The 15,000-nt window shown below is 44.5% G+C and overlaps 1 protein-coding gene across 7 annotated transcripts in view; it reads left to right on the top strand.

Moving 5' to 3' along the window:
* esrrga (estrogen-related receptor gamma a) overlaps positions 1-11,370 on the top strand; it is a 64,605-nt gene extending 53,235 nt beyond the window's left edge. For all 7 annotated transcript variants that reach the window (XM_030772919.1, XM_030772904.1, XM_030772912.1 and 4 more), the window contains 2 exons: positions 7,008-7,277; positions 11,126-11,370. In XM_030772919.1, coding sequence (XP_030628779.1) covers positions 7,008-7,277; positions 11,126-11,370 — 515 coding nt within the window. The remainder of the gene's footprint in view (positions 1-7,007; positions 7,278-11,125) is intronic.
* The last annotated feature ends 3,630 nt before the right edge of the window (positions 11,371-15,000 follow it).

The following is a 15,000-nucleotide window of genomic DNA, read 5'->3' as shown; positions in this document are numbered from 1 at the left end:
CAATTACCAATAGCGTCTGAACAACTGACAGTGTTCTCTCTCTCTGTTTTCAATCCAATTACCAATAGCATCTGAACAACTGACAGTGTTCTTTCTCTGTTTTCAATCCATTTACCAGTAGCGTCTGAACAACTGACAGTGTTCTTTCTCTGTTTTCAATCCATTTACCAATAGTGTCTGAACAACTGACAGTGTTCTCTCTCTCTGTTTTTAGTCTAATAACTAATAGCGTCTGAACAAGTGACCGTGTTATCTCTCTCTGTTTTTAGTCTAATAACTAATAGCGTCTGAACAAGTGACCGTGTTATCTCTCTCTGTTTTTAGTCTAATAACTAATAGCGTCTGAACAACTGACCGTGTTATCTCTCTCTGTTTTTAGTCTGAGGCAAGTCTCTCAGGGCTGTTGAGAAACTCCCTGCTGAACTCCTGATTTCTGAAAACCGGAGGCTTAGAGGGGCAGAGAACACACACACACATACACACGCTCTTCATAAGAACTGTATAGAAAAGCTATCATTCCTGGGCTGATGTCATTCATGGAGGCAAAAAGACAGAGGAAGGACTGAATGAATACAACACAGCAGTAAACACTGGCCTACCCAAAGAACCTTTGTCCTCCCATGCTAAGGTTAACTCCCATTGGTTCATCTTCAACCCATTCATGGTGCTGCCAGGATAAGGCTCATAGTTGCTTATGTGGGTTATGTGTGTTTAAAACATGCTAAGCCATTACCTTTGTCTGTTCACTGACTGTGCACATCACTGTGTGACATTTTCCAGCCCAGAACATGCTGAGAGACAGACAGGCAGTGGAGAACAGCAGTGAGAATGACTGTAGTGTAAGTGTGAGACAGACAGGCAGTGGAGACAGGGAGTGAGAATGACTGTAGTGTAAGTGTGAGACAGACAGGCAGTGGAGAACAGCAGTGAGAATGACTGTAGTGTAAGTGTGAGACAGACAGGCAGTGGAGACAGGGAGTGAGAATGACTGTAGTGTAAGTGTGAGACAGACAGGCAGTGGAGACAGGGAGTGAGAATGACTGTAGTGTAAGTGTGAGACAGACAGGCAGTGGAGACAGGGAGTGAGAATGACTGTAGTGTAAGTGTGAGACAGACAGGCAGTGGAGACAGGGAGTGAGAATGACTGTAGTGTAAGTGTGAGACAGACAGGCAGTGGAGACAGGGAGTGAGGATGACTGTAGTGTAAGTGTGAGACAGACAGGCAGTGGAGACAGGGAGTGAGGATGACTGTAGTGTAAGTATGAGACAGACAGGCAGTGGAGACAGGGAGTGAGGATGACTGTAGTGTAAGTGTGAGACAGACAGGCAGTGGAGACAGGGAGTGAGGATGACTGTAGTGTAAGTATGAGACAGACAGGCAGTGGAGACAGGGAGTGAGAATGACTGTAAATGTAAGCGTGAGAGAACGATGATTTTTCAGTTTTGGCGACAGAGGTGATTAACATGCAGATATTGGTATTTCATTGTCCTCCTGCACAGTTTTACTGCCTGTCCATCTGCACTGATCTCCAGCTCTGTGTCTTTATGGCGCTCAGGGGAGAGACATGCACAGGCTGCACTGATCTCCAGCTCTGTGTCTTTATGGCGCTCAGGGGAGAGACATGCACAGGCTGCACTGATCTCCAGCTCTGTGTCTTTATGGCGCTCAGGGGAGAGACATGCACAGGCTGCACTGATCTCCAGCTCTGTGTCTTTATGGCGCTCAGGGGAGAGACATGCACAGGCTGCACTGATCTCCAGCTCTGTGTCTTTATGGCGCTCTGGGGAGAGACATGCACAGGCTGCACTGATCTCCAGCTCTGTGTCTTTATGGCGCTCAGGGGAGAGACATGCACAGGCTGCACTGATCTCCAGCTCTGTGTCTTTATGGCGCTCAGGGGAGAGACATGCACAGGCTGCACTGATCTCCAGCTCTGTGTCTTTATGGCGCTCAGGGGAGAGACATGCACAGGCTGCGGTCCTCAGCTTTAACAGGCACCACAGTTTTTCCCTCTTCCTTATCATTTGTAATTAAGTGGAACAGTACAGCCTGTACAGTGATCCACTTTATGTCTGTGTGCACTGGAAACTGAACTCCAGCGTGAAGCGGCTGTAACGGATGCAGGGCAGTTTGCTCATCTCCAGCGTTTGAATCAGACATGTTCTCAGACTATGTGATTAGTGTATAACATCCCATTTCTGTATGGGTAGGTCAGATGTTACAGGGGAGTAGAGAAGCATTTCTAAAGTAAATAGATATGCTGTGGGACTGCTGTGTGCAGTGCTGTGGTTAATATGTATGTCTTGCTGGCTGATGGGAGGGTCAGTGAAGCTCCATCATGTTAAAGAATTGACCTCTCTGACCTGCATGCCTTCTGTGTTACCACATCATAACTGATCACTGTTATCATTTACCACCTTACCCCAAAAGTCAGTGTCCTTCATGACATTCATGTAAAAACAGAAGACAAAAAACAAAACAAGAAGTGTTTGTGTGTCTTTTCTCTGTTTCACACTGGCTGATAGAAGCATTCTAGTTCACTCCGTTCTGTTCTGCTTTGTTAAGAGTGTTTCTGTGTGTGTTTGATCACAGATCCTGCTATACAGCACTTGGTCAGGAAAGGTAGATATTTGCTTAGTCAGTAACCACTGCGCTAACTGGATGTAGACATCCACGGCTGTGTTAATGATTTTTTTTTTTGTTGTTGTTGTTTTTTTCACTGTGTGTGTGGGGGTGTGTGAGTGTGTATTTGTGTGTGTGTGTGTGTGTGTGTGTGTGTGTGTGTGTGCATGTATATCTGTGTGGGGTTGTGTGTAAAGCGTTAGGGTTTTTCTCCTGGTGTTGTTTGTTTTGTTTTTTTTTTTAATGGAGAGATGAAAGGCAGGCAGTGATAAAAGCAAAGGTGCGCTTCGTCGCCACGGCGATGCTGTCATCACTTCCCCAGAGTCCTGTGTACTGATGCTTCTATGTGGGCTGAGACTGTGTGTCAGCCCACCACACCAGGGCCCCTTTACTCATCCTCTCACTCCACTTCTTACACTCTGAATTTTCCTCAATGATATTTTACTGTCTGTCAGACGGTGCTCAGTGCGGAGGCACGACAGGTGGATGGATAACTGTATCGGTCTGTCTGTCTCTCCATCTGTCTGTCTGACAGAGTAATGGCAGTGGGCAGTATGCTGAGCAGGGCAGAGACCCTGAGATACAGCAGTGATGTGACAGGGATGTCACAGCATGTGTGTGGCTTTTTGGGTCAGAGGGGTCAGCTCAGATAGAATAAGCTTATTTTAGTATATGTGCATTAGAGTCTTCGATAGGAATCCCTGCAAACACCACTCAGTCTTCTTCTGTTCTTACTGAGGAATGACATCTCATTCTAACTGGGTCATCATTCAGTGGCGTGTGTGGGTGGCTCTGCAGGTCTGGCTGGTGTGTGTTTGTGTGTGTGTGTACATTCATCACATTCAACACTGTTTAACCTGTCCCCTCAGCAGTCTGAGAGACATTCAGCCCTGTTATACATGTCCTCTCCACTAGTCTCAAACACATTCAACACCATTATACCTATCCCTCCCACCAGTCTGAGACACGTTCAACATGGTTATATCACTGTAGTTAATTGTGAGCTGAGCTGGTCATTTGATACTGTTGCTTGCATGATCTTGACAATGTGTGGAAACAAAGACTTTGTAGAATTACTGAACAAAGCTTCGATTTGTCTGACGTACGTGTGGCACTCTCATCAGCACGTCTGTTTGCCCCGCGAGCGTGTGAACCCAAACAGGGAGTGTTGTGTAGAGTGAGAGTGTTGGGGAGGGGTGGTATGAAGGCCGCCCTGAGGGAAGTGGGGGGGGGGGGGGGGGGGGGGGGTTGGCACGGGTGTGCATGAGCGCGTCTATGCCCCGGTCTCCTCTCGGCAGTGCAAACGTGCCGTCAGAAAAGATTTGGCAGACACGTGAGCGTCAAGCCTGGCTGGTCCGTGTGAGGAGCTGCGGAGGCCAAGCTGTCCAAACCGACAGGGGTTAAAACTGGCACGTCTGCGCACACACACACACACACACACACGCACTCAGACAGCCTCTCTGTCAGCTCTGTCCCAAACACTCAGGACTACTGAAAAGACACAAATCTCACTGAGCCCATCACTCTGCCCTCCTAGAGACACAGCCAGAACTTCCTCTATAGACTTCACAGGCCGAGAGTGGGGGAACAGCACAGGCAGAGAGAAGGAGGGAGAGAGAGATGGAGAGAGAGGGGGGAGGGAGAGGGAAAGAGAGAGGGAACGGGAGGAAGAGGGAGAGGTAGGGGAGGCGGGTTGCCGAGGGCGACAGGACGGAGCAGGCAGGCTGTGGGCTGGGAGAGTTAAATGAAGAGGAGGCTGTGAGAGATAGCACACACTGGATCAGATAACAGCACCCTGCCCTCAGCATCAGCCACAAGTCTCTGTGCTTTAGCACAAATAAAAGACCATCTCAGCCCAAAGTTCACAAGTGTCTTAGCCTTCCTCTCTCTCTCTCTCTCTCTCTCTCTCTCTCTCTCTCTACATGTATGTATGTCTATAGTTTTACACTTTTGTTGTAACTGTGGCAATGCAATGAACACAAAAGCATTGCTAAAAACTGTTTCTGTATTTACTCATTCTTAAAGGTATAAGTCATTGGATCACAAGGGCACATTTTCAGATATCTGTGCTGTTTTTTATAAAGGCTGTCTGTGTCCATTAGTTGCTGTGGAGGTGAATATGGTGATGTTAATTGAAGCCTTTTGGATGCTATTCTCCACATAGAGATCGCTTACAAAGGAGGAAATGTAATCACAGTTTAAAAGAGCCGTCTTTTCTGAACAACAACAACAACAAAAAAATGCAATGACAGATAATGAAGGGAGATGCAAAGCAACTTTTAAAGTTGTGCGGTTGTGTAAATGTCAATACAGAAGCTTCTCCATCATCAGCAGTAAATTCACATTGATGCCTCTTTTCTTTCCCCTCATCGATCGCACCATGAGAGCACAGATTTGTATCTGTTAATTAATGCGTCCTGAAACAGCATTTGTATTAATCAGGTAGATAAGAAAAATTGGATGCCTGCACTCACATGACAACCGTAAAAGCAAACCGGCCCCTGATAAAAATCATTGATGGGCCTCAATAATAAAAAAAAAAAAAAAACTGCTCCTCCTTCCACTCAATAAACTAATCATCCTGCTTTTAATTATTGGGGGGAGAGAGATGTGTGGAGATTGGGGAATGTGTAAATCTAATTATTTACTAACAGCAGTGGATGGGAGGGAGGCAAGGGCCTTGCACAGGATGGAGCTGCAGGCTACGGACTCTGTCCATCTGCCACTGCCCGTCTACCCCCGCTAGTAACTAACCCTCTCTCTCTCTCTCTCTCTCTCTCTCTCTCTCTCTCCATCAATTTTCCACTCCATTCTTTTACACCCCCACTGGGCAAAAAATGGCGTTTTTATTTCACTCCGAAGAAAGACAGAAAAAAAAAAAATTAAACATTTAGTTTGCTATCATTCTCAGCTCTATACATTATAAATCCTTACAATGTAACATTTTCAGAGTCAGTTTGTCTGTCTTTTCGATACCTTATCAGTCTTGATCTACCGTGCAGAAGAAGGCGTCCCTTTGAGTAGAGGGGTTAAGGACATAGTGATGGTGAGCAGGAGGAATAAGGCCAGTGTATATTTATCCCTGCCAGCTCTCATCACACTGGCCCTTGATGAGAATGCTGCAGTCTGGCATTAAAGACCCCCTTAAGAAATTCGCCACTAATCCCTTTTGATGATTTTATTAAGTAGTAGTGGATGATGTCCCTGCCAACTGGCACACTGCTCCAGCTCACGCACCAGCAGGCAAGGAGAGAGGCACCAACTGCTCAGCGCCTCTCGCCCTGCTCATAATGAGATCAGAGATGTTAACAGTTTGGGATAATAAATTAGCAGTTGTTATAAACAATAGCCTGAAACCTACACATAATGAGCTGCTTGCCATTAGTGATCAGCGCAGGCTAGGATAAAGAATAAAGACCAGAGTGGAGCAGAGCGCACTGCTCACCCTAACAGCTGGTCTCTTCTGGCCTCTCTCTCTGTCTCGCTGTCTGTCTCTGTCTACGCTTTTCCTCTCTCTCTCTCCTCTCTCTCTCTCTCTCTCTCTCTCTCTCTCTCTCTCTCTCTCTCTCTCCTTTCCCTCTCTCTCTCATTCCACTCTCTGCTGCTCTCCTGCTTGCTTTAAAACATCTTTCAGTGATCTTGAAAAAGACTTGATTTTTGGTAAAAATTTGTGTGTGTGTGTGTGTGTGTGTGTGTGGATTGGTAACGAGAGAGAAACAGTGAGAGAGACAATCAAGCTGTTGGTATGGTGTGAAATGTGTAAGACTTGGATTGTGCTGTTCATGGCGGCTACTACCATTCTAAAGTCTGGTTCTGTCAGTGCCTTGTCTGACAGTGAGGACACACTGGGGAGGTTTTTGGCATCAGACTGGCAAAAGATCAGATTTGCTGTGATGTTTTATCGTAGTCTTTGTTCCAGTTCCATAGGAGTGGACGTACAGGGGTGGGAAGTTAGAGTAGGCTGCTGTATTTTCTGCATTCCAACCCAAAAGAGGGAAGAGTTGGGATGGGGGGGGGGGGGGGGGGGGGGGGGGGGGGGGTTAGGAGGAGTTTGAGGCTAGCAATTAGTCTTTCTGCTGCTGTGATGGGCACCATTGATCCATGCAGCATGTTCTGTGAGATAAGGCGTCCCTTCCCTGAGGAAGCCCTGCAGCCGCCCGACACTGCAACACACCAGTCTGAGCCACAGTCACCACACCACAGCAGCCCAGTGTCCACACAGTTACACAAACAGACAAACACAACAGAACAGAGCAAAACAAGACAACAACAACAACAATGTGTGCGGCGTTGTTTTACAGACTTTTGAATGCATTTCTCTTTTGAGTTACTGTTTCATTCATGTGAGTTGAACCTGTGTCCCTTCATTGGCTGTCTCCCTCAGGTTTCTCCACGCTGTCACTAGCAGACCAGATGAGTCTACTGCAGAGCGCATGGATGGAGATCTTGATCCTGCGTGTGGTGTACCGCTCGCTGTCCTTTGAGGACAAGTTGGTCTATGCTGAAGACTACATCATGGATGAGGACCAGTCCAAACTGGCCGGCCTGCTGGACCTGAACAATGCCATCCTGCAGTTGGTGAAGAAATACAAAACCATGAAGCTGGAGAAAGAGGAGTTTGTCACCCTCAAAGCTATCGCACTGGCTAATTCAGGTGGGTATCTGTGTACAGCAGTTGGATAGGGGTTGTGTCTCTGCCAGGTTGCCAGGTAGTTTTTGTTTTATGTTTTTTTAACAAAACTGGGCTTTGCTGGGCCTTTGCCTTGTTCACATCTTATATAGCTTACTTGCTTTGTCACTTTAAAGTTCTGAATACTGAAACTTAAGATTACATTATTTCTTAAGTGATTGATCGTTGCATCCACCAGTGAGGATGACGTTTTTAAATCTGCCATTAGAATCACTCAGAATCCCACTCACAACCACAAAGAGTCTTTCTCTCTCTCTCTCTCTGTCTCTCTTTTTCTCTCCCTCTCTCTCTGTCTCTGTCTCTCTTTATCTCTCTTTTTCTCTCTCTCTCTCTCTCTCTTTATCTCCCTCTGTCTCTCTCTCTCTCTCTCTCTGTCCCTCTCTCTCTCCATCTCTCTCTATTTCACTCACACATTCAGTCACATATATAGACATGCAGACAAGCAGAAAGAGAGTCACACACACAGCAGACACACACCTTCCCCCTCTGTGTGTTTGTCTTCCAGAGGCGCTGCTTTGGCTGCTTGTAGAATTTGCATAAAGGGCCTGTGAAGCGGGGCCTGATCATTAGGCACCTGCACGTCGATAGCAGGCTCTGATGTCGTCCACCATTGGCAGTCAAGCCGCGGCCCTGGATCTCCCTTTGGGTTGACCCCATCTTTGAACTTTATCTTGGTTGCCGGCCAGTAGTTTTCCCTTTAATTACAAGAAGGAAACTGTCAATAAAATCTGTTAAATGGGACGCAATGAGTGGCTTGAATGGGAGGGCGGCTATTTGTTCAAATTCTACAGCGCTCAAGGTATTGACAGTTTGTTTTCTGGGGCCATATGTGACGATCAATCCCAGGCTGGGCTCAGCCAGGCTGAAAAATGAAAAAGCAGATTGCTTTTGCTCGCTTGCCGATGACGGCTCACTGTTTGGCGGCCTGGCCCTCACCGGGCCGTTCTGCCCAAAGCCCGTCCTGGAGGGAGCGCACACGAGTCTTTTGAGAAATTCTGTTTTCGTTTTTTTTTTTTTTTTCTGTCTGTCTGCTCTGTCTTTTTTTTTTTTTTTTTTAATTGATTTTGTAATTAACAGTTCATCTGGTCTGTCGATGCGCCCGTTCCTGAGAGCGATAGAATTAGAGAACGCTCAGTACAGACAAAAAGTTAGCGTGGCCTCGTTCAGACAGATCTACAGATTCATTCACAATGACTTGGTCCTTTTCCTTTTTGCTGATGTCTGCTAAGACAGACGGTCTGTCTGGCAGCTCGGCCTCTGTTTTACTCCACACTCATTTGTCTGTCCCCTGTCACTGCCCTCCAATCTCTCGATCTGTCTGCCGGGCCAATAGCACGCCGCCTTTTAAACGGAACCAACCTTATACATTACAAAGGGTTCCCACACTGGTGAAAAGCATAAATTGGTAAATTGGTTGGTTTAAATCCAGATTTGCGGTCTGGAGCAGTTGGAAACCTTTTAGGTTATTTTAAGATTTCATTTTAGTCTAATTGTTCCTCCGTCTGTCTTGCTCCTGGACCTGTGTCGTGTCCAAGGGTATGTGTAGTCAGACTGTATCCGTGGTTACCTCTGATAGTGCCGTCCCGTGTTCTCTCCGGAGACTCATGCATCACGTTTGAGCTCAGAGCCCTCATCGTTTCTCACTCCCTTTTTTGGGGAGAGACAGGTACACTGGACGGATAAACCGGGGGTGGGGGGGGGGGGGGGTGGGGGGTGAGATGGGGTTTCAGAAGGGTAAGTTTAGAGCAAAACTCCCAAACGTGAAAGTTTCTTTTGAAAGACCATATATATTAAAATGGCACAAGACTTCTTGATTTTAGTTCTGACTGCAAACACACAGTTCACGTTTGAGCATAAGAGTATCTGTCCAAACTAACAGACCCCATAACCTTTTTATTTATGTTCATTCAGCTCTTTATCATTTTTGCTCACCTTTTGTTTATGTTTTTTTCTTTTCATTTACCTTTTCTTTTCATTTGTCTTTTCTTTCTGCAGTGATGATTAAGCATCGTCATGAAGTTTCAGATGTCCTTGTTAACTTATTTTATCCCAAATTACCTAGATGACAGAAATCACTGTTATTTGGGAGTTTTTTAGTCTAAACTCAAGGGGGTTTTATATACATACATAGTTTTTTTGTGTACCTTTGTACAGTCTAGGCTTTGGTGAAATTTGTTTTTTTATTTTTTGGAGTGGATGATAAGAATGGCAAATGGTGTTTGTAAAGAGATAGTATCTGGCACTGCAGACACAAATACAGAAACATATTTGTTTCCCAGAGGGGGTTGGCTTGCTGTGTGTGATAGTTAGATTGATGGGCATGCTGGCTCGGCAGGGAAGGGACAGGTAAGCACTTTCCTGCCTTGGATCACCAGGTCATCACAGACCACTTTCCACACACCCAAGGCCCAGGGGACTGATGAATGAGATCTGCTGTCTGAATGCCAAACACACACACGCATACACACTCACACACACACACACACACTCATACACAGTGATTTACACACACACACACACACACACACACACACACACACACACACTGACACACATACATACATGCATACACATACACACACGCATACACACTTTTGACTTAGAGTAGTAGAGTAGTGTAGTTAAAGATGAGCGTGGTGATGTATGCCTTACAGTACTGTGTTAAGGTACAGACAACCCTGTTCACTAATGCTCAGGTCCACCTTCTTATCAATACATGACCTTATGATTATTATTTAACACGGCTGTATGTATCGACCTGCAGCTAGACATTGATTTAATATCTCTGCCAAAGGCCAATATGCATTTAGGAATTTATCCCCGAAGGAAAACTCTCCGATTGATGTACCTGAGCAGAAACTGAGTCAATGGCCTTCGTCAAGTCAATTAATAAACGTCAGGCAGGACAAAAACAACATCTTTGCATTGGCTGATTTAACCCAGTGGGGCTTCAGAGCACTATTTGGCAAGGGCTTCATTGACCAGAGAGGGAAAGAAAGGAAGGGAGGCTGACTGAAGGAGCACTACTTGGCATTAACTCAGAGGACTGACAATAGGGTAACATAAGAGTGTTGGTTGGCAGTGGGTGTGGCTACAGTGTTAGGCTTTGAATATGCAAATGAACATGTTTGACATTTCCCGCAGACAATGACAGTCAGACAATGAGAGTTGCTGTCTTGTTTGCTAGAGTGTGTGTGTGTGTGTGTGTGTGTGTGTGTGTGTGTGTGTGGTTCATCAGACCCAGAGGAGCGTGTGTAAACACAGGCAGAGGACGGTCTGAGCGTGAGCGTGCCAGTGTGTGCACTTTGTCACTGAAAAATGAGATTGAGCGGGGACAGAAACGCTGAGTCATGGCTGCTGAAGGATTTTCCCAGCCCTCTGTCCCATCATCACACACGTCAGAGCAGTCATTTTATCCCCTGCTGTACATGTGTCCCTTCACACTGCCTCATGTGGAGTCTGACCGCACGGTTCAATCACAGCCGTCTCGCTTCACGACCTTGTGCTTTCTCAAAGTAAACTATGAAATCAGAATTATTCAGCAATTAGCCACTTGCCTTGCCTTGTTTTCCATCTCAGTTTGATGGCCATTGCTCATGTCTCATGCTGCAGTTGGTGGGGGGGGTTACTGCCTTAAAAGGAAAAATTCATTTACATGTCTTCAGAAGGTGACCAATCAGAATGGGACCTCAATTAAAATGCAGCCAGTGAGAGAGCTGTATGTGAACATACTCTCCCACACATGTGGAGACACTCTATTTAAAACAGAAGTAATTAACCGACTGTGTGTGTGTGTGTGTGTGTATCTCCAGACTCCATGCACATAGAGGACGTGGAGGCGGTGCAGAAGCTGCAGGATGTTCTGCACGAGGCTCTTCAGGACTACGAGGCCAGCCAGCACAGCGAGGACCCGCGCAGGGCAGGCAAGCTCCTCATGACCCTACCCCTGCTCCGCCAGACCTCCACCAAAGCCGTGCAGCACTTCTACAGCATCAAGCAGGACGGCAAAGTGCCCATGCACAAACTGTTCCTGGAGCTGCTGGAGGCCAAGGTCTGAGAGGAGGGCGGGACCTGATGCTGCCACCGCCCCCTTCGCTAGGCTGACGCTGACTTTCTCTCTGCCACCATTGGTGGACCTCTTGTCTATAAAACTGTAAGAAATAATGACGAGAAACTTAACAATAATGGTACTTTTAACTATTGACGTACATATTAAGAATGATTAAAATGTGATAATTGAGGAAAATGTTAAAATGAAACAAACAAAAAAAAAGAAAAACAAAAAGACTGCTTTCATTATTTAGCAGTGAGACTTTGAACCAGCTTTCAACTCGTTCTTCTCAGATTCTGATGCAGTTTTTTGTGCTATTGAAATTTTTTTGTTGTCGTTGATTTTCACAAAGAAATCCGGAAGTGAGAAGAGACCAGCCCTGCCAAAGGATGCAGATCCACCCTGTGGATGCCAGCAAACATCCCCGTTCCCCACCCAATAAGCCCCCATCCCCCAACACACACACACACACACACACACATCATTCACAGCATCACCAAACAAACTCTGATGATGTTTTGACTAAGTTCAGTATTACACGAGATCTCATTGGAGCCTTTTGTCAATGCTGTAGCCAAACGGAGATTTGTGTGTGTGTGTGCGTGTGTGTGTGTGTGTGTGTGTGTGTGTGTGTGTGTGTGCGTGCATGCGTGCGTGTGTGCGTGTGTGTGTGTGTGTGTGTGTGTGTGTGTGTGTGTTAAGAAGCTGCTCCTCTCCCTCTCCCTTTGCTCTTTCGCCACATAAATGAGTCACAATCTTTCGATTCCTTTTCCAGTTTTTTTTCTGTCAAGTCTTCCAAACACTCCCAGACACTTTTCATGGTTTCTTTCCCCCTCTTTTCATTCAGGGTCCACCTGACGCTCCAGCTCTCACACACACATACAGTATCAAACCCAGGAAAGAAGCACGCTCCCTAATTCAGTTATTGATTTTACCTGATTTTCTTGTGTTTTTACTCTGACGGAAGGTGTAAATATACAGTTTGATCATCATGTGGACTTTACTCGCATATTATGTTAATAACTGACCAGTGTATGGGTTTTATAATACATATATACACATATATATGTATATATATATATGTATATATATATACCGGCTTTAACACTAATATAAAATGGTGGAAACTGCTGTCTTCTCCAAGCAATAGATATGTGAAGGTTGGTGATGCGTATGTATGCAATGTGTGTTTGTGCCAGGCTTGTCCAGAACACTCCATTCTCTTGAAGCTTTAGCTTATCTCTCTCTCTCTCTCTCTGTGCTTGTGCTAATGCTCCTCCATTATTTAAACAACACCTGAAGGCCAGAGGAACGGATGGCAAAACACAAACAAAAACAAACAATACATACATATAGCTCTCTACCCCCCCCCCCCCACCCCCCACCCCCACAGACAATACATCTGGACCCTGGCGTTGTGTTTGGCTCTGAAGCCGTATGTGAGGAGCAGTAGGGAGGAGCCGTGTGTGAGGAGCAGTAAGGAGGAGCCGTATGTGAGGAGCAGTAGGGAGGAGACTTGAGGGACATAATTGTGTAGGGTGGCAGGACAACACTACATCTATGACTTTTTTTTAGTCTTGGAAAAGGTCTTTTTCTGCAGTTAATCCATACTGCTCACCAAATTAAATATGCTAGTGTTAGCACCGGGGATTTCTTCAACCTTCTTATAAGCATTGTATATTGTAAATGAACAGATTATAATTCTAATGTAAGACATTTTATTGGAAGGAAATGATGTAAAAAAAAAACAAAAAAAAAACCAACTGGAAAAAAAATAGTAGTTCAGCTTCTCGATGTGTCATGTCCGCTGTGCTTTTCCCAAACTTTTTCTTTCCTCTTCCCGCGCCTCCCCTCTGTTCCATTTAGAGATGTTGTGGTGTTTTTCTTGTGGTGATTCCAGTCCTTTGTGGCATATGCTTTTAAAACACAGGGTAGAGCTAGAGACAAGACTGGATGTACCAATCCTCAGGAGAATAGGGCGACTCCATCTCAAAGAACCTTCTGGTTTAAAAAGATACAATAAAATATGTTCAAAAAAAGACTCTTCCTAGTTACTGCTAGACCAACAGATCCCAGGTCAATATAATGTATACTGATGTCTAAGTGAATAACAGCTATTTACGGGAAGGACACATATATAGTAAAGGGGATCATCTGTGTAACTCTTTCTTGTAGACTAACACTGTATATCTTAGGTTCAAACCGAACAAAACAAAAAAATGAAGAAGAAGAAGAAAAACATACATTTCAGTATTTCAGAACATTAGCCAGCTTTCTTTATTGTTTTTGGTTTTATTTCTTTTTTGCGTTTCTTTTGATGATGAAAGTCATGCTGTACATAAGGCCTTCCATGCAGAAGAGATGCGTTCTTATATCATCTTTACTCTTTGAGATCTCAAAGGGGGAAAAAAATAAATAACCTTTTTTTTTGGGTGGGGAGGGGTTTTGGTGCAGTGCTAGGAATGGGGTTTGTTTTGCTATCAATCAATTTCCAAAACTTATCGCTTTAACTTTGTGTGCTTAATGAAAAAATAAAGCAAGAAAAAAGAAAAAAAAAAAAAAGAAAGAACAAACCATTTTTAAAATAAAACAGGGAGGGGTTTGGGGGTTTTCTTTTGACTTTGTTCTCTAAATACCGTGTAATCTATCATTAGCTATACAGAAGTATACCTAGATTGTGAAGTGGAGAGGTAAGTGTAGTGTGATTCTAGACTTTATCATCCATACACACTCGTGGGCTGGCCAGTGTCTGGAGGACTCTTTGCTGTTGGTGAGATGTTGGCACTTCCATTATTTAAATACACAACTCCTGGCAGAAAGGTGCTCTTTTCTTTTCTTTTTTTTTTTCTTTATTTTATTTCTGTATTTTCTGTGTCTTCCTTATGTCACTAATAGATACAGAACGTTTAAGGAGATGAAAGATATGAATTTAGTCTCCTGTGGTAGATTTAAGCTGAGCTGAAATTTTGCCGAATAGTAATTAAATCCTGAACACACAGAAAAAGAGAATAAAAATGGCTTTAATTCAGGTAATGGTATCTAAACATTGCCGAAACTGTGTCCTAATCTACGTTTAGAAAGCGCACACAGACTCCACACATTCACCATGATAGCAATACATTGCATTCTTTCAGTCGAACCCCAAATTTTTTTACTGCAAGTTGTCAACACATAATACACTTCTACCCAATCAGCTTAAATCGCACTAAGGAGATTTTGCTATGTGTCTTTCAACACCTTAACTCACATTATTCAAATATAGATGACAGAGTATAATTTTAGCCATACCAACAATGACTTTTTTTTTTTTTTTCTTTTTTCCTCCAAACTATTTTCTTATTTAAAGCAATATGACTGCAGCAGACAGGTGCTGTTCTTTGTGTTTGAATTAGATCAAAATGCTGTATTTATTGGACTATTTTGCAATTTTAGAAATAATAGGGGCAAATGAAGTTTCATTGTACAAAACACCTGCTATTTTTTATGATCGAAGAGACAGTAACGTGTCGTAGCGTTTATGCATCCGCGCGCCAGGCCGAGTCGAGTCATCTCTCTGTAAACGGCACATGCAGGTGCTCTCAACGGGAGGATATGGAAGAGTTTCAATGGAAGAGAGAGAAAAAGAGAAAGATTAAA

The sequence above is a fragment of the Chanos chanos genome, chromosome 1 (genome assembly GCF_902362185.1).
Source record: "Chanos chanos chromosome 1, fChaCha1.1, whole genome shotgun sequence".
NCBI lineage: Eukaryota > Metazoa > Chordata > Actinopteri > Gonorynchiformes > Chanidae > Chanos > Chanos chanos.
This window is presented reverse-complemented; position numbering and strand designations above follow the sequence as displayed.